Raw genomic sequence first — 17,654 nt, forward strand, 5'->3', positions numbered from 1 at the left:
TTCTTTTCTCCTGATGGCTTTAAATTCCCTTCAACATTCATTGCTAATATTACATATTTTACTTACATTTTGTAAGTGAAATGCTATATATTTTATCTGTCCTATCGGCCGTCCCTTCCACTAGGGTTTAAGTGCCAGAAGGACAGGGTGTTTTCTCTTTGTTCCCGAAAGAGTTCCCAACAGGTAGTAGGCACTCAACAAAGACCTGTTCGGTTAATACGATGGGGCTGGGTACGATTCAGGGGTTTAACTTCCTCCTCCATCGATTATGATCTGATCTGAAGGTTTGGGTCAGAAGAAGTAAAAACACAAAGGAGAGGAAAGAGGAAGAAGCAGGAAAGTGGAGCTGGGTGAAGGTAGTCCTCTGTCCCTTACAAACAGGACCTGGCTGTCTTGCCGCAGCCGTCCCCAGCCTGAGGCGCCGTCACCAGGCCCTGCGGGGCGGTTCCCATCAGGACATGCAATGTGCTGTCGTGAGGGGCTTCACTGCGGGAAAATGAGCTCAAAGCAGCATCCAACGTGGCATCACGTTTGACATTAAAAATCATCGGTGTGGCCAATTTGGTATTAGCGGAAGTAAAATGGAATTTCACACACTCCTACTGGCTGACGGAATGAAAAGGAATGGTGGTTGTAACAATAGTTACTTTTGCAAATTGAATGTTAATTTTATAAGACTGGAGCCCCATCCAATAGATATTCAACACAGAAGGGTAAAGACGCTGGTCCTGCCAAGGACCTATTTGACATTTGGCTTCCACTTTTGGCAACAGGTAAGGCCCCATCTGCTGACGTAACAATTCAGTTGAGTCTACTTCTGTGACTCCATTATTCTTTTTCTTTTGAAGGAGTGGGTAATCAAGACGAGTTAATTCATTAATACTTGGAGCATCAGGAAATTTGATAAATGAGCTGCAACTGATCTTAGAATTTGCGATGAGGTGTGGGTGGGTTTATGTCCTGTCAAAATGTGGTATGCACAGACAATGGAATATTATTCAGCCTTAAAAAGGAATGCAGTCCTAATACATGCCCCCTCATGGATGGAACCTTGAGGATCTCATGCTAAGTGAAGTAAGCCAAACCCGAAAGGACAAATATTGTGTGATTCCACTTATATGAGGTCCTAGAATAAGCAAATTCATAGACAAAAATTGGAATAGGGGTCACCGGGGGCTCACGGAGGTAGGAATGGGGAGATATTGGGTACAGAGTTTCTGTTTAGGATGATGAAAGTTTCTGGAAATAGTTGGGGGTAATGCTTGCAAAACCCTGTGAGTGTACGAATGCCACTGAATCTTACCTTTAAAGTGGTTAAAATGACACATTTCATGTTATGTGTATTTCACCACAATAAAATAATCCCCTCCTCCATAAAAAGAAAAAAAAAAATTCCAGGACACAGCCAATGAATTAGTCCTGCTTCAGTGCTTTCCCATTCTCTAAAAATTGGGATACTTGTTAACAGAGGACACAGTTTTTTGCAATGAGAATCATTTATTCAGTTTCCTTTATCAAGAAATGTACCATCTTCCACTTGGCTTTGTGGAAGCTTGAAATGTGTCGTTGCGTGCATTGTAGTGAGTGAGTTTTGCTAGGAATTAGAGATCTACAAGACAGGAGTTAGTTGCTGGGCCCAAAAGGGGTTCCCTGCGGGACTGTCAGCTCCGCCTGGGCAGGAGACAGGTCTGCCACTTACCAGTACCCGCTCTCCGGGAGCTGAGCTGCTTCCGGAGCACACGGTGGGAACTCAGTAATCGTGTGTCAAATGAACAGGTACCCCGGGCTTGGGTGTCCTTCTCTTCTCTCACCCCAGCTCACATCTCTGGAGGGTTTCAACCGCCATGCAGTTCAGAAATCGACAGCTACCCCTCCCAAAGCCAGCAAACAGCACAGAGCCCCCAGACACACATTTTCCTTGTCTAAAGAAAATGGCGGGATCTACGTAGATTGTCTGACACTGTGATGGATGGGTGTTTGCGGGGACAGAGAAGGCCTGGGGCTGATTCTGGCCAGAGGATGTCTGCTTGGCTGCCTCCTTTGGCCGACCTGGCCTGTCTCCAGGGAAAGAATGGATGATGGCTCTGGGAGGAGGCTCTGCTGGGGGGCTTGGCCCCTGTAGCCCCATCATGGACTTGCGGGGAGAGGTCTCATTTAGAGCAGGGAGCCCAGGGCAGGGCAGCGCCAGTTTGCCGCAGCTCCCCGCCCACACTCTGGCCTCTGCAGTGAGTCACCAGCAGCTATTACATGGTCTCTAGGCGCTGAGGTGTCCTGGCCTCTGTTTGAGGTACACGGTAGATATTACTTCTCCAACGGAGAGCTGGAGGTAAACAAATAGATGTGATTTCTCCCCAGTAGAAGGCAGCCAAGATGATGAATGGTGGAATTAAGAATCATTGGTATTATTTATGATCCTGGTACAAAGCCTCGACAGCAATCTGTGCAGTCATCACATGCTTGCGACTTATATTTAGAAAATAAACAGCAGAAGAACAGGGAGTTAAATAACATCAGAAAACCAAAGAAGAAACTTTTCCCCTACTCCATGGCAAAAATTAGACCCTGGGTGATCATTTCTTCTCTGGCTGTACAGCCTATATTTTAGCCATTAAAGAGGAGCCTACATTTCATCAATGTGCTCATTCAAAACGAATCCACATTTCCTGGTTGTTTTCTGAATGCTTATAAAAATATCATTTGCACATGTTTTTGTAGAAGGAACTCTTTTATGCAGCACTTAAAACTTTTTCTTAGGTTTATGCACAGATGTTAGTCCAGATGACTTCCTCTGACTTCTAACAGTCTTGCTTGCCATTCTGCATTTTCCCCTTCCCTCCTCTGTCCTGGAAACTGATGAAATGCTAATATAGATGGAAAGTCAGAGGAACTCTCTGAGCGATATTGAAATGCAGCAGAATTGTGCTCTGGAACCAGCAGTGTGGAGACCGAGGAGAACAAGATGATAGCTTCCCCTGAGAGATTGTTCCGTCACCTCTCAATTGTTTTCACTTTCTGTCCTTCCTTCTCTCCCTGTTTTAACCTGGAAGTCCCTGGACTTTAACACACTCGTGGATAACATATCTGTGGATCCTGTGACAGGGGACCTTTGGGTTGGATGCCATCCCAATGGCATGAAGATCTTCTTCTATGATCCGGAGAACCCTCCCGCATCAGAGGTTAGTTTGAAAAATGAATCAGATTGGCGACCTTATTCCCCGCTGTTTCTCGGTTGGAAGCATAAATCTCAATTACATGTGCAAATATAAGGAGAGACGTGGATAGATGATCCAAATGACGAGAGAGAAAAAGGAGTTTGACTTTGGGAGGAATTTTAGTCATAATCTAGGCAGGAGACAGATGGTACATTTACATTGGGTAATTTGAGGAGATTTAATAAGGGTCCTGTATACAAAGGTGTGGGCATACGTAGGGAAATGAAAGGAAGATAATGCATTACTCCAGAGTTCGTGCGGGAGGCAGGAAGTGGTTACCAGAAAGTCGAATGAGAGCAGAGCTGAGTGTGGACAGGGTCCCCTGAGGGGAACCTGGCCTCTGGTTGGGGGACATAGACAACCAGTGGGGACCCTGCAGGTAGGAAGCCTGGAACAAACACTCTACCTCCCTCTCAGTCCTCCCACTCCCCTGCTGCTGCTGCTCCTGGGCTGACCCTGAGCCAGAGCTTGAGGGCAAAGGAAACTTCATCGTAGGCTTTCGTGAGAGTCTCGGCAGAGTGGAGGGCTGGAGTCCCTATCTTTACTTCAGTGATGAGTTTCTTCAACTTGGGAATTCACAATAGTTAAAAAACAAAACAAAACAAAACAACAGAATGGACCGCAGGTCTAATCATTTGTTTGTAGCTTGCCTTTCCTTTTAATCCCCTGTTCCCGCGTGTCCGTATATGCCCAAGTTCACACAATGCGCCAGGCCTGATGTCCATATGGCGTCCTCTCCAATCCTTCCCTGCAGAATGGGAAGATCCATCACTTGCAGGAATTATTTTGGTTTAAAAGACCTTTCCTTCCCTCTTAGTTATAGTACCCAAAGACCCCATTCATCTTCATGGTCTTAACTCGGCAGACTATTTTGGCTGTGCAAACAAGAGTTTTGAGACGCACTTTGCTATAGGCATTTGAACATTTCTGTGACTCATCTGGGGTTTTCTGTTTTGAGTTTTTCAGTACGTGTTATACATGTTATTTATGTTAAATAACCGGTACCGTTTTTGACATAGTTTATGGCTATGTAGTCTTTTTAAAGTTTAGTTTTAAGAATCAGCCTCATTTCCACCCACCGAAAAACCCTTTTTCTTTTTAAAGCCCATGTCTTGGGGCGCCTGGGTGGCTCAGTGGTTTAAGCCTCTGCCTTCGGCTCAGGTCATGATCTCAGGGTCCTGGGATCGAGCCCCACATCGGGCTCTCTGCTCAGCGGGGAGCCTGCTTCCCCCTCTCTCTCTGCCTGCCTCTGTGCCTACTTGTGATCTCTCTCTATCAAAAAAAATAATGAAATCTTAAAAAAAATTAATAAAGCCCATGTCTCTTAGATTAAGTAACCCCCAAACCAAATGTGTATTTCCAATTAGTTTATGGCCCTTCATACCCTTTCTCTCCAGGCTTACAGGACAATCGTGATTATATTTAATGGCAATCCTTTGTGCCTTTTCCTGGTTCTTAGCTATTAGGATGGCTGTGTGGTATGTTTAACAGAATTGGGGAAGTGTATGCTGTGGTGTGTTCACTGTGCAGAACAAAGCAGAATGTTAGATTCTAATTTGTTCTTGCTTGTTAGCTCATCTGGTGAACTTAGGCCATTTGCTATAGCATGGACTTGGTTTGCTGTTCTGGAAAAAGTGCTTCCTTTCCAATGATGGATCTGGTAAGGAATAGCAAAAAGTAGTAACAATCCATTACCTAATGCACTGCCCCATGGAAGAGTGACTGACTTTTATTAGAAAGAGGCTTACTTAAGTCAAGGTGCCCCATCACCTATTTCCCAGTTAAGTAACTACTATGTCTGTCTTTTGGGCTGGCTGTTTTACTTTTTATTTTTATTTTTGTTTAAAGATTTATTTATTTATTTTAGAGAGAGAAGGAGAATGCATGCACTAGTCGGGGGGGAGGGACAGGGAGAGAGAATCTTCCAGCAGACTCCGGACTGAGCACATCGCCCCCACACTGGGCTCCATGAGATCAGGACCTGAGCCAAAAACCAAGAGTCTGAAGCTTAAAGGACTGAGCTGCTCAGGTGCAACTGGGGCTGGCTGTTTTAAAAAGGTCCTTTTAAATGCTCCCATTAACCCTTTATATATAGGCACTGGCCCTCCCAGTTTGCATATTTGGTGTTTTTGTATGTAAGCATCCTTTCTTCCAGACACTGTATTTTATCCTAAAGGCTTAAAAATGTTAAGAAGTTAAGAGTTGAAAAGAAACTTAAGGGTTAAAACCTCTGCCTTCAGCTCAGGTCATGATCTCAGGGTCCTGGGATCGAGCCTTGGGTCAGACTCCTGCTTTCCCCTCTCACTCTGCCTGCCTCTCTGCCTACTTATGATCTGTCAAATAAATAAATAAAAATCTTCAAAAAATGAAAAAAAATAGTAAGCTAATGTTCCTTCTTTGATAGGTGATCCAAATCCAGGACATTTTAACAGAAGAGCCCAAAGTTACACAGGTTTATGCAGAAAATGGTACAATGTTGCAAGGAAGTTCGGTGGCTTCTGTGTACAAAGGGAAGCTGCTAGTTGGCACCGTGTTCCACAGAGCTCTCTACTGCAAGCTCTAGCAGGTGGATCTGCCCCCGTGTCACGCACACCGTGAGCCCACCATTTCAACGGCTTGTTGCATCTCCAGGGCCACGGTGATCTGGTCTGAACCGTGAGCACTGACCCTCCATTTGCACTTCAGGAAGGAAGACAGTGCTATTTACCTGGGAACAGAATCAGTGCATAAGGCTTTTTAAAGTACAGTAACAAATCAGTCTAGAAATACTCGAAAACTCCATTTACCAATAAAAATCCTGTCAATAAAATGGCTATAGTTGCCGCATCAGTTGTCCGGCCTTAAATCGTTTAACTGCGTGTGATCCAAATGTCCTTTCCCTAAAATGGGTGTGGCCTGGGGAGCCCATGACGCTTGCTGCTGCCTTGCTGAATCTTGTTCTGGAAACAGAGGAGCATAGTGATCTCACGAGTCGTCCCAGACCGCAGTCCTCAGGAACTCTGGGTCACCTGCTGGGAAACTATAGGTGACCTACGAAGTTTCCCTCAGCTCCAGGCACCCCTCCTTAGCAAAGCCATGGCACAATCTGAATCCCATTTCCCCTCCGGTGTAGGACTTTCTCAGTAAATGGAAACCTAAATGACCCCCATTTCTCCTTTTACTCTCACTCAGTTCTCTGGTAGCGATGACATGTAGGAAAATCTTAACATTCTTGGGAGTGTTGTGATCTCAGCATAAACTGTACATGTTAGTGGCTTTGCCCCATTGAAAAGAAGTTTGTTGGGGCGCCTGGGTGGCTCAGTGGGTTGAAGCCTCTGCCTTCGGCTCAGGTCATGGTTCCAGGGTCCTGGGTCCTCATCAGGCTCTCTGCTCAGCAGGGAGCCTGCTTCCCCCTCTCTCTCTCTGCCTACCTCTCTTGCCTACTTGTGATCTATGTCTGTCAAATAAATAAATAAATAAATAAAATCTTAAAAAAAAAAGAAAGAAAGAAAAGAAGTGTGTTAGCTTCAGTGATTGAAGATGGACTGAGGCCCATAATCCATTCAGGTAAAGCTAAATGCCCCCGAAGACAGTACTGTTGTTACAAGTGGTAGTGGGGCTGGTTTTTGTTGTTGCTGTTGTTGGTATTTTTAAGTAAGCTCCCCACCCAGGGTGGATCCCAACATGGGGCTTGATCTCATGACCCCAAGACTGGAGACCCAGCCTGAGATCAAGAGTCAGACGCTTAACTGACTAAGCCACACATGACACCCACTGCCCATCCCCTCAACCAGGTGTTGTTTTGTTTTTTGTTGTTGTTTGTTTTTTTCTTATTGTAATTTGCAGGGGAGGCTCACAAGAAAACAGTAGAAAGGCAAACAAAAAAAAGTCAACAATCTTGCCCTATCTTCTGAGGGATGTGATTAGGAAGAAGAGATGACTTTGGTCATTTTCTTATTGAAGCTGGTATGAAAAGGATACTTGTTTTTATTTGTCTGTCTCTTTTGAAAGTATGGCTTCCCGGCCAGATGAGTTCTTTGGGATGCTAAGGCAGTCACATTAGAAACAAAGTTCCTCCAAGGCACTTGCCATGATGACGTCAGGTCTGGCATTTTGGGGAAAACGGTCTGCTGATAAATTGAGAACTGTCAACATCTTAAGGCTACTAACTTAAAGGAATAAATGGGAACATTTTGTTTGGATCGAAAAACACTTTTCTCATATCGGATTAGAGTTGTTTTAGTCACCATTTCAGGGAGCATAATATCATATGCCCTAGGAGCACTCAATTACTCAGTGACGCTGTTCACAGCTCTTGAAGTTGGATTTTCTCAAATATTGTCTTGAAACTATTGATGGCTTTTGGGCTTATGTTGAAAAAGCCCCCATATTTCCTTTAAAAAGAGTTGCTTGATCTCATCAATGAAATAACTACATTCTATTCCCTCTTGTTCTTGACAGAATAAGCAAATTCTTCCCCCAACCCACCCAACAGAAAAAGCAGGCAAGCTATTCAGTTTGACATAGCATATGCTTACGGCCAGTCAAAAAGGGATATGTGCTTCCCCTCAGTGAGGGGTTTCATAACATACTCTGAGGAAGAGAAAAACCAGCTTATTTCATTTATTTTTTGGTGAAGGTTTAGTCACAGATCAATTATGGCTCGTGTGTGTGTGAGAGAGACAGAGACAGAGAGCGAGAGAGGGAGAGAAACTGATATCCTTCATTTGCTACATTCGAGTCTTCAGAACATTTAAGGTTTTAGAAATAAAATTGCCACCAAGAACCCCGTCCCGTGGGCCGGCCTGCCCTGAGCTTGCCCTGTGCTGTGCGAGGCGAGGCCCGCCACTGACTGTGTTTGTCACAGAGCCTGGCCAGGCTGACAGGTACTGGAAACACGCCGTGGGAATCAGAAGGCGGGTGAGGAAGCTTCTAGTGGAACACCTTCTACTTTATACCCAGTTCCCTAACTGTGCTTTCATATGTAATGCTAGCTGCCAATTTACACTTTGCTGGGGCTAAAACTCATTTTTAGTTTCACTTCCCTGGAAAACGTGCACTCTGCTCTTGCTTGATAGATGCATTTTGGCAGTTAATACAGGTTTACCCAGTCAGGGCTTGTTTTAGTTGAAGGTGAAAATGGAAGAGGGGAAAAAAACCCAAACCAAAAACCAGCCTACTCCGACAGATGTCTGTATTTCTCTTTTTATTGCATTCGTTGTCTAACAACAATAATACTCATTGGCAAGAAATTTATTTACACTGACAAATTTAATCACAGGTATTTTTAGATTGGTCAGAAAACAGAGGACCATTGTGATAGTTTGCTTCAAATGCCTCTGAAAACCAAAGAGTAAGAAATGTCGCTTGAAACGGAACAATCTAGAGAAGTACATATTAACCAAGCACAAGAGAACAATTTAGACGTGGCACTATTGTCTCTTCCATGCAAATGGTCAGACACCGAAATGTACAAATTAAAAGTTTCAGATAACATGCTATCCATACTTATTGGACTTAAAAGGTTTTTCAAACAACCCTTTTCCTTTAGTGATACATAAAGAAAAGTTAAAATAAATCAACTTCTTACGATGGAATAGAATTCATTCTCTCTTGTTTCTCTTTCCAGCTGGCCGGGTTGGTTAGTGATACGTAGCAGGCGTGCTTGTGGTTTAATAGCACCACCATTAAAAAATACAAAAGCAGTAGGGGCGACCATAAATTATATTAAGGAAAACATATATAGATAAAGATAGATAATTTGAGGGGTTTCACAAAACACTAACTAAATCTGATGTTGTTGGGAGGTGTGATCTTGCTGGAGTGCCTATTCCCACTTTTCAAGGTAATTTAACTCTTCGTGGCCAATTGTTCTTTCACGGGTGAAAGATTTAAATCCTTTAAAGAAAACCTGGGTGTCTGGATACAACAGCTGAAAGCAAGAGAAGTGGACACCTTCCAACAACATACTCCCGCTCACAGCCGCTTGCATCGTGTTTGGCACTGACCTAACCATGCCGTCACTCCACGGAAGAAGTAAATAGTGATCACGTGATGGCAACAGGGCCACCAGAAAGCCAGCAGGTAGTGACTGAAGCGTCACAGCTACCAAGTAGGTCGCTGGGGAGCATGAGCGAATGCACAAGAACACACGTGCAATTTTTAGCCAAGGAAACTGCGGTTCGCAGTTGAAAATGCCCAAAGCTGCATAAATTTCTGAGGTTCGACTCAGCAATGTGCAATCTTGACATCAAAGCATTAACCAAACATTTGAAGAAACTTTATCTTACTAAAATACCAAGTATCTAATAAATCAATTTTACCAAAATATATAAACATGTAGAAGGATAAGTGCATTTAGTAGAAATACTTACATTAAAAAAATCTCTGAAAATCTTATGAGTCATTCAATGTACACAAACACACAAAGTGGCAATAAGGCTATGATTACTGCTTGGGGTCCTAACTGACATGACCAAGTTCCATATACAATATATATATTTTTTATGCAGTGTCATTGCGGAGTGTGTGTGTGTGTGTGTGTGTATGTAAGGTGGGAATATATTCACACATATGTAGTTCTGTACATCTACACACGCAGCATGCACATTATCGAGAAGTTGCCTCTGGTTCTCTTAGGCATTACCTCCTATTCGTTCTCGAATCTTAAGCAGTTTTGGGGTTGGGGTAGGGTCAAGGACTGGAAATCATCCCGTTTCCGTCCTTCCCCAGTCTGTAGGTCCAGAAGCAGGTCACATGCTGTGATTGGTCCACACCGCGTACATACGTTAGCTTCAAGTCAGAACCATTCCCTCGACACATCCACACAGACGCTCACACAGCAGCACTGAAGACCCTCTGTTTACCCTAAAGGAGAACTTGAACCTTTTATTTTCCAGGGGAAAGTAGATTCTGTAAGCTTTCTCTTTGCCCTCTGGCTTCCTGGTGGGGTCAAGTCTACACCGCTATGCTAAATTGTTCAAATACTACTGGTGTACTGTGTAGTAGGATCCCCCCCCCCCGCAGTGTTTTGGACCAAGACTAAATTTCCTGAGACTTTAAATACTTAAGACAAATATAAAAACAAAAATCTGCCTACATACCCAGGCTGTTTTTCAGGAAGGAGCCACGGAAACACATTCATATTTCATATACCATGGCTTTCTTTTGAGAATTGACTCCCCAACCCTATTATCAGAAGGAAAACAATTCTAGTGGAAAATATGCACATTTTATTTCTGGTCCTCATCCTTCCATGCTTAGCTTCAGAACAGTAGAAGGATAGGTCCTTGATTAAAGATAAATTTGAAAAGCTGTTTTTAAAAACCCTGGGCTTTTGTTTTTCATTTTACCTTTCCTTCAGAAAGCACTGAGGACTTAGCACTAAGTAGGTGACGTGAACTATAGTGACCAGTATCCACCAGATTGAAATGCCCCTCACCAGGGCCCTACTGGGACAGAAAATTTAGTGGTTTAAATGGAATTTGGTAATTCTTAAATATGTCAATGTAATGAGGAGCTACAATACCTCTAAAGTATAAATAGTTCTTTGAATCATGGGGACCTCTCCGTTTAGACTCTTCAAACACTGGTTTCTGCTCTTGAAGCTCGGTCTATATAATCTTTAACATTTATAAATGAGTTAGAACATCCATATAAATGCAATTTTTTATTTACCTTTTAAAATATAATTTTAAAGCACATGTTGATCCTATTACACCAACAACCTAGACGAGAATTCTTTGTCCTCAGCAAAAAAACCATAAAGGTTAATTAAGGTCCTAGATCGAACAATCCGTGACTGTTTTTGTAGCTCAGGCCTGGGGGCAGCTTATGATCTCGGGCCAGGGATGACATAGGATGAAAGGCAGCAGCAAGGGTTAATTGGGTTCCTCCCCTGTCCTCTTGGCACTTTGTTGGCAACAACAACAAAGAAGCCCAGAGTAGGTGGTCCCATTTCATGCCCCTTGAAAGTTAAGTTTGGAATGAGCACTAGCACACAGCCGTCACGAACCACGGTGGGTTCAAAATACTTCCGTGATGTTGAGGGCTGGAAACCCATGGCAACCCCAACTAAAGGAGGATAACGTGGAAGGACAGTTTTACTGTCATGAAATTAATGGTGGACTTCATCAATGTGCCCAAATGGGTAAAATTAGGTTCCTGCCCTAATGAAGCACTCTGAAGTACACTTTGGATTCAGGCAAAAAAAAAAAAAAAAAAAAAGGAAGAAGAAGAAGAAGAAGAAGAAAAAACCTATTACATAGATTGTGAGTTACTTTAAGGGAGATGGTCTTAAATCAACTAATCCATTATAAAAACTAAAGTCCTTTAATGGAAAACTCTGTCCCTGTCTACAGCTTGACCTCATCACACATTCCCTACCCCGCAAAGCATTACCTATACCCCCAAAACAGATTGGCTATTGTTAGAGTCATACTGAGCTGTCATTGAAGGAATATAGTTCATAGCAACCAGATATTCCCTTTTTGTTCATTTTCTGATAAATAAAAAAAATTGCAAAGTTCTTACAGTTCATGAAGCAACAAGTCTATGTTAAACTGTAGGGACACCGAAAACCACTAGCATTAGAGTAGGAGTTGTTGAAGACACTGGGACCTCAATTAGGCATCATGCACTAGAGTCAAGAAAAGAAATAATATGAATAATAAATAATATGAATAAATGTTCATAAGTTCTGAGGTCCTGCACTTTGTTTTCATACTCTTCGATCAATCAGTTACAGGTCATCCTTGGCTGGACAGTCAAATCAAGTGCCTTTTACAATTTCAGCAGTTTTAAGTAGTAATATTAAAATAACTCATTAAGACCTAAAATCACTGTAACTTAACTTAAAAATCAAAATACTTATAATACAAACTATGTGATTTGAGGAAGAAGGATTTGATTTATAATATTTTCAGCTGGTCATTGGTCTAAACATTGGAAGCGTACAAATAAAGTTCAAGAACAATACTTCTAAAACATTTAAGGAAATGTGATATACTAGAGATCATAAATTATGTGCAGAGACTGAGACTTATAGACATTTCCAGTATGTACAGCCATTTTCAAATATTACCAGAGTGTAAACATCACTTAAGATAATCATCCTCTATTTCCATTCCTAAAATGAATATAGAGCAAAACTTCCAGTGTGATCCAGATCACTTTTTTCCCCCCGAAGATAAGCAAAAATGGCAAAAAATTTACATTAGCAAGCACTAGTATTACCAGATTTTGACTAATTTAGTCTTTTAGTATTAGAAAAGATCTGCTGAATTTTGTAGTTCATGAATAGTGATTCCTTGTTTCTCAGGATATTAATAAATAGCAAAGCACCACACATCTCAAATATTGATAGAGTATCCAGTATGGCAGTTTCATTATCATACAGCAAATGAAGATAGTCAGAAAGACATACATAGCGACTCCAATCATTGTAAAACACAATGTTACTTTATGTCAATGTTTCTGAGCATTGAATGAATGATCTGTACTAGGGACAATAGGATCAAAGTAGAACAGACAATACTCTGTCACCAAAAAGGAAACAGGCCTTAGGGAGAGACAGGATTATAAGTTTCTAGTGTAGCCAATTCCAGATTTCAGATATTCAGGCAAGCAAAAAAAAAAAAAAGAAATATATATATATATATATATTTTTTTTTTAATTAATTAAAAAAAAAGTCACAATGTCCAAAATACAAGTTGGTGCTAGATGGGCGGGGCCCCCTTTACATTATCTGTTACCTGGAACCTTCAAAGGCCTTCCCCAAGCTCTGTGTAAACGACCTGTCCAGTGTATGGTACAGACAAAGATCCCCCCTACAATGTAGTACCTCATTTTATAGCCAACGCAGAACCGGAAAATGGATGACCTCATTTTTATAGCCAATGCAGAACCGGAAACACAAGCATAAAAAGCAAAACAACAACAACAAACAATAACCGATCATTGGAAGTGTCTCAAGATGAGTTTATTTTCTCCTCCTTCTACCCTAGTCTCTTCTGCTTGAATTAGTTGGATGAAATGCCGAAATCCTTCATATACTGGCTTTAAAATCAGCATAACTGTCTCCGCTGGTAGACTGTCTCCTATGAACTCTCTTAAACAAACTTTACCTGTAACATGGAAATCTCTAAAGAATGAAAGAGAACGGCTCAGAAAAACCATTCAAAACATCTATAAAATCTGTCAGCTCTCCTTTACGGGAACATTCTGTGTGCTCAATAAAATTGCTTCTCTGGTTGAGATGTGTTACTCACATCTAAATTTTCTCTAACTGGTATTTCTATTTTTCTTAAAAGTACATTTGTTAAAACACTAACTAAGCCCACTTGGGAAATCTTAAGTAGAAAATATGTGACAAGTTCCTGATTATGTCACAGTCAGGCTGAAGACTAGCCAGAATGTTCCCCAGGAGAGGAAACCTGAAAATGCTGGTTTCCTTAAAAATCAATTTCCTGTTCAATTTGTTGGGGGAATAAAGGAACTACATTATGTGTGTCTGTGTCGCTGAACTACTGAACACATAGCGGGAGCAAAGTAAACAATGGATCCCAACATCCTGGGGCTGTGTTAACCTCTGATTTTTTCCTTTGTTCAGCTCAATCTGGAGGACAAATGTTACCCTCAGAACCCCGAGGTAATACCCACATCCACAATCTGAGGGCTTCTGCTTCCTTCTGGGGTTAACAAATCATGAATTCTTTTCTCTCTTTCGGATGCCCAGCAAACAGAAGAGCTTGCTTGCTTTTTGCCACCGGATATAATTATGCGGCCTGGCACCCGTGTTGTTACAGTGGGGTTGTCTCACTGTCCAGACACAAACACTGTCCACACACTGGAGCAGATTCCGGAGCCCCGATCTCACGGTAGAGTGGGGCTCTTGGCCACGCAGATACAAGCCACTGCATAGTTTCAGGATTCCCAGACTGAAAAGTCATGGTGCTCTGAGACACACCATGCTTTTCCTGGGCAGGGTAACACCGATTCCCCCAGGGACACCACCCACCCAATGCAACACAAGAGGGTGGTAAGTAAGAGAAGAGAGGAACACAGCTATTTTGCATCTTTCACAAATGAGACCCTTGGTTTGGTAATAAACAAAGGTGGCTTGGGATTATTTCAGGAGGCGAAAATTAAAAGTGTATTCTATTATTGCAGAAAATGCAGGTATGTCACACGCGGTTCCCCACTGGGCCTAGAGCACATTACCCCTGCCATCAGTTCCTTCCGTCCCCGGGAGGAGACCAGGGCGGGAAGAGGGGAGAGCTGTCTGGGAGGGGGTGTGCGTCACTGCTCGCCAGCACCCTCTGACACAGCGGTCATCTTTTCTGTCTTTTTAGACTTCCTCTGCATCTGCTCTTGCTCCTTCCTCCTCAGCTTTTCTCTTTGTTTTTCCATCTTCTCTTGAGCCTTCCGAGCCTTCTCGAGAGATACCTTCATTTCCTTGAGTTTTTTTTTGACCACGGCTCGATCCTGGGATGACGTCATTCCCAGAGCCTAGGAAGGAAATACATAAACAAATTGAACTTGAAAACCAGTGACCTCTCTGCCTAGGAAGAGGCTGATATCACAATGTGTTCAGACTCAAAAACTGATTTAAACATAATCAAAGAGGTAAAAACCTAGAAAAAGCTGCTTACATTTGCCAAAAATCTCCATACTTAGGGGCTAAGCTTTATTTGCCCTTCGAAGTGCCTAGCACAGCACACCTTAAATCCCATTAAATACATGCTTGCCAAACTGGTAACTAATGGGTGAAGGAATTTTAAAAAGGGGGGGGGGGTAAAATTCGGTTTCTCCAACCTTTGGGCCATAGACATTTACAAGCAAGAGTATCGCTAAACTTGTCAATATTTTTAAAAGCTAGGAGTGGGCACCTGCTGCCATAGAGGGCCCCAAGAAGGGCAGGGAGAACGGAAGTGGCTTCCTTTTTGCCAATGTAGTCACTTACAATGAGGACCAAAAATGTCTTTGGGGCCGGAATGTTCATGTCAGCATGACTAGCCATTCTCTCCCTGTAGGCAGACCTATAAAGGATTCCTATTAATGAGGATGTTGCTTAGTGAGCTTGGAACTCAGAATAAGGGGAGTTGGTTGCATACTCTAAATGTTTCCTGACCTTCAGAATCAACAGCGGGATGCATCCATCTCCCCAACAGGGACAGCCTTGTCAATGGGGCCTTCATAATCACCGACTATTGATTGATCTCTAACCTTTTCAAGACTGTCAGGAGATACTCATCTGCCCTTCAGCCCAACAGGGGGCTGAGGTTGGGGATGGTGAGCCCAATGTAAGCTCTTTTTGCCCTTTTTCCACAGGGGTGGGTCCACACCCGCCCCCCACAGTCTCTAAAAGGGATGGACTGGACAGGTGAAATGAGAGTGGGATGGAGCAGGGGAGACATGGCCTGCACGTACTCGGGGAAGAAAGTTCTGAGGAGACTATCGTCCCACTTTTGGAGAGGTGTGCAGGGAGGAGCAGGGGTGGAGAAGAAATGAATAAAGAAGGAAAGATTCATGGATCTAGGAGAGTCCACGTTGGCCATTATTACAACTCCTACCGCACAGGAAGTCAACAGACTTCATTCGTGGACCACATGTCTGGGTAGAAGCAATGGAGTGAGCCCCTAGCTCTCCTACTCGGCAGCATCCTGTTTGATTCGGAATCTCTGACGACTTTCCGAAACTTTGTTTACTGCTCAGAAACAATGCAATGTCCTTTCTGCCGACCATTGATGAGAATTCCCTCTCAGACAGGCAGAACACTCTTGTCTCATGGAAACACTTCAGGTACCATGAGCGACACAACTGACACCTGGTAACCTCACACAGAGACAGAATTCTTTACCTTCAGTTTATTTCCATCCAACTGCAGGAGTTGCTCGCCAGTGACGTTTTGGGCACTGAATTCAGATACATACTGCTCCAGGTTTAGGCTCATTAGCCAGTGGGAAACCTGCTGCACGCTCCATTCATGGACCGCCCGACTCTGACACTGACTGTGTTTGGGAGACTGTCCATCATCAAGGATCTGAGGTAGGAATGTTATGCAGGGTTGTTAAAGGACCAAAAAGCTACGGCTCGCCACGGCCTATTATGCTATCAAAAGGAATTTCTTGCCTACTAGAGCCACATTTATCTTTACGCCATCAAATGAATAATAAGTTAATGGTTGTAGTTGTGTGTGTATCACACATGCATAGTTATTACCTATATATTTTTTTTAGGTATTTGGAAATTTGAAAAATTCCCCCAGATAAAGCAGCATTATTAACGTAGGATGTTTACTACTGGAAAATACACTCCAATGTTGCAAGCCTTTACATTAGAACACTTTGGAAAGAGTATGAGATGCGGAAAGCAAGTATTTGATTCATCTCTATATGCAATGCACCACTCTGCGTGCAGCCTCAGAGAAGACGTTAGAGGTCTATAAAAATACATGTAGAAATCGTGAGGTAGCTTCCCCTCCAAAGAGGAAAGGCTTAAGTCCTCAAGCATTGTGAGGGGAAATTTCACAGCCAGGGTTTCATTCGAGCAGCAAGCAAACCCGTGAGGAAGGCGGGGCAGGTAATGTCCATAATGACTTTTAATAAACGAGTCACGTGCGGCTTAGCCCGGAGCACGGAGCAGGGGACCGGGAGAGCTCAACGGTCTGTGGTTCATTCCAAATCTCTGGCTCCGCCCAGGGCACAGCACCACTTTGGACAGCACAGAGGGCAGCTTGGTTCCTAGAACCTCTAAGCTGAGAGGCGATGAAGGCGATGACAGGTTTGGGAGGAGAGACAGGAGTCACCTCGGGGAACACTGACGAGGGGATGGGGAAGCCGAGATGAAGGCAGAGGGGGTGGAACAGAATGGACCGTGTCAAGGTAGTGGTGATGGGGGGATCGACCGAGGGGCTCCGAGGGTAGAACCTGGTGATCCTCTTGCCTCAGAAACATCGCTCCAACTTAGGGACAGACGAGGGCAGAGAGCAAAATGATTTCACGCACGGAAACCCTCCGGGACAGACACAAGTGGTCTTGTACTGTTTAGGTTTCAAATCATTTTGCGGAGAGAGAAGAGGAGGTTCAAACAATACCACAGAAGCCACCACACGCAGCCCACTGATAGCTCACCTCGTCATCTATCATATCCAGGCTCTGAGTGAGGGAGCAACAAAGGAATCAAAAAGAAAAGTGTTACAGAACTAGGAGACACAACATACACAGTACAAAGATTTAAAATTAAAATCTCAAGAGGACGGGCAGAAAAATTTAGGAGACGAAAAGTTTTATAAAACAAAAATCATGTTAGAAAGAAGTAACTTTGAGCAAATATGTAGAGCAATGGTATCTTTTTATTTACATGGCCTCTCCTCCTCCCGCCCCCACCCTCCATAGTGGCATTTCTGTCCTCTCCTCATCTCTTGAAACACTAAGTCCATTAGTCATGTAATTTCCTGTTTC

General features: G+C 43.1%; 2 protein-coding genes across 12 annotated transcripts in view; one reads left to right on the plus strand and one right to left on the minus strand.

Moving 5' to 3' along the window:
• Positions 1-6,076, plus strand: part of PON1 (paraoxonase 1) — a 32,008-nt gene extending 25,932 nt beyond the window's left edge. The window contains exons 8-9 of the mRNA XM_059395736.1: positions 3,048-3,176; positions 5,617-6,076. Coding sequence (XP_059251719.1) covers positions 3,048-3,176; positions 5,617-5,775 — 288 coding nt within the window. The 3' untranslated portion in view covers positions 5,776-6,076. The remainder of the gene's footprint in view (positions 1-3,047; positions 3,177-5,616) is intronic.
• A 6,798-nt stretch (positions 6,077-12,874) lies between these two features.
• The window catches only part of PPP1R9A (protein phosphatase 1 regulatory subunit 9A), a 299,308-nt gene continuing 294,528 nt past the window's right edge, over positions 12,875-17,654 (minus strand). For 8 of the 11 annotated variants that reach the window (XM_059396822.1, XM_059396823.1, XM_059396824.1 and 5 more), the window contains 3 exons: positions 17,325-17,348; positions 16,052-16,234; positions 12,875-14,700 (listed from right to left, as the gene is read on the minus strand). In XM_059396822.1, the coding sequence (XP_059252805.1) occupies positions 14,491-14,700; positions 16,052-16,234; positions 17,325-17,348 (417 nt within the window). In that variant the 3' untranslated portion in view covers positions 12,875-14,490. The remainder of the gene's footprint in view (positions 14,701-16,051; positions 16,235-17,324; positions 17,349-17,654) is intronic. The other 3 variants (XM_059396831.1, XM_059396828.1, XM_059396825.1) reach the window with 1 other exon arrangement.

Source organism: Mustela nigripes, chromosome 4, assembly GCF_022355385.1.
Source record: "Mustela nigripes isolate SB6536 chromosome 4, MUSNIG.SB6536, whole genome shotgun sequence".
Taxonomy (NCBI): domain Eukaryota; kingdom Metazoa; phylum Chordata; class Mammalia; order Carnivora; family Mustelidae; genus Mustela; species Mustela nigripes.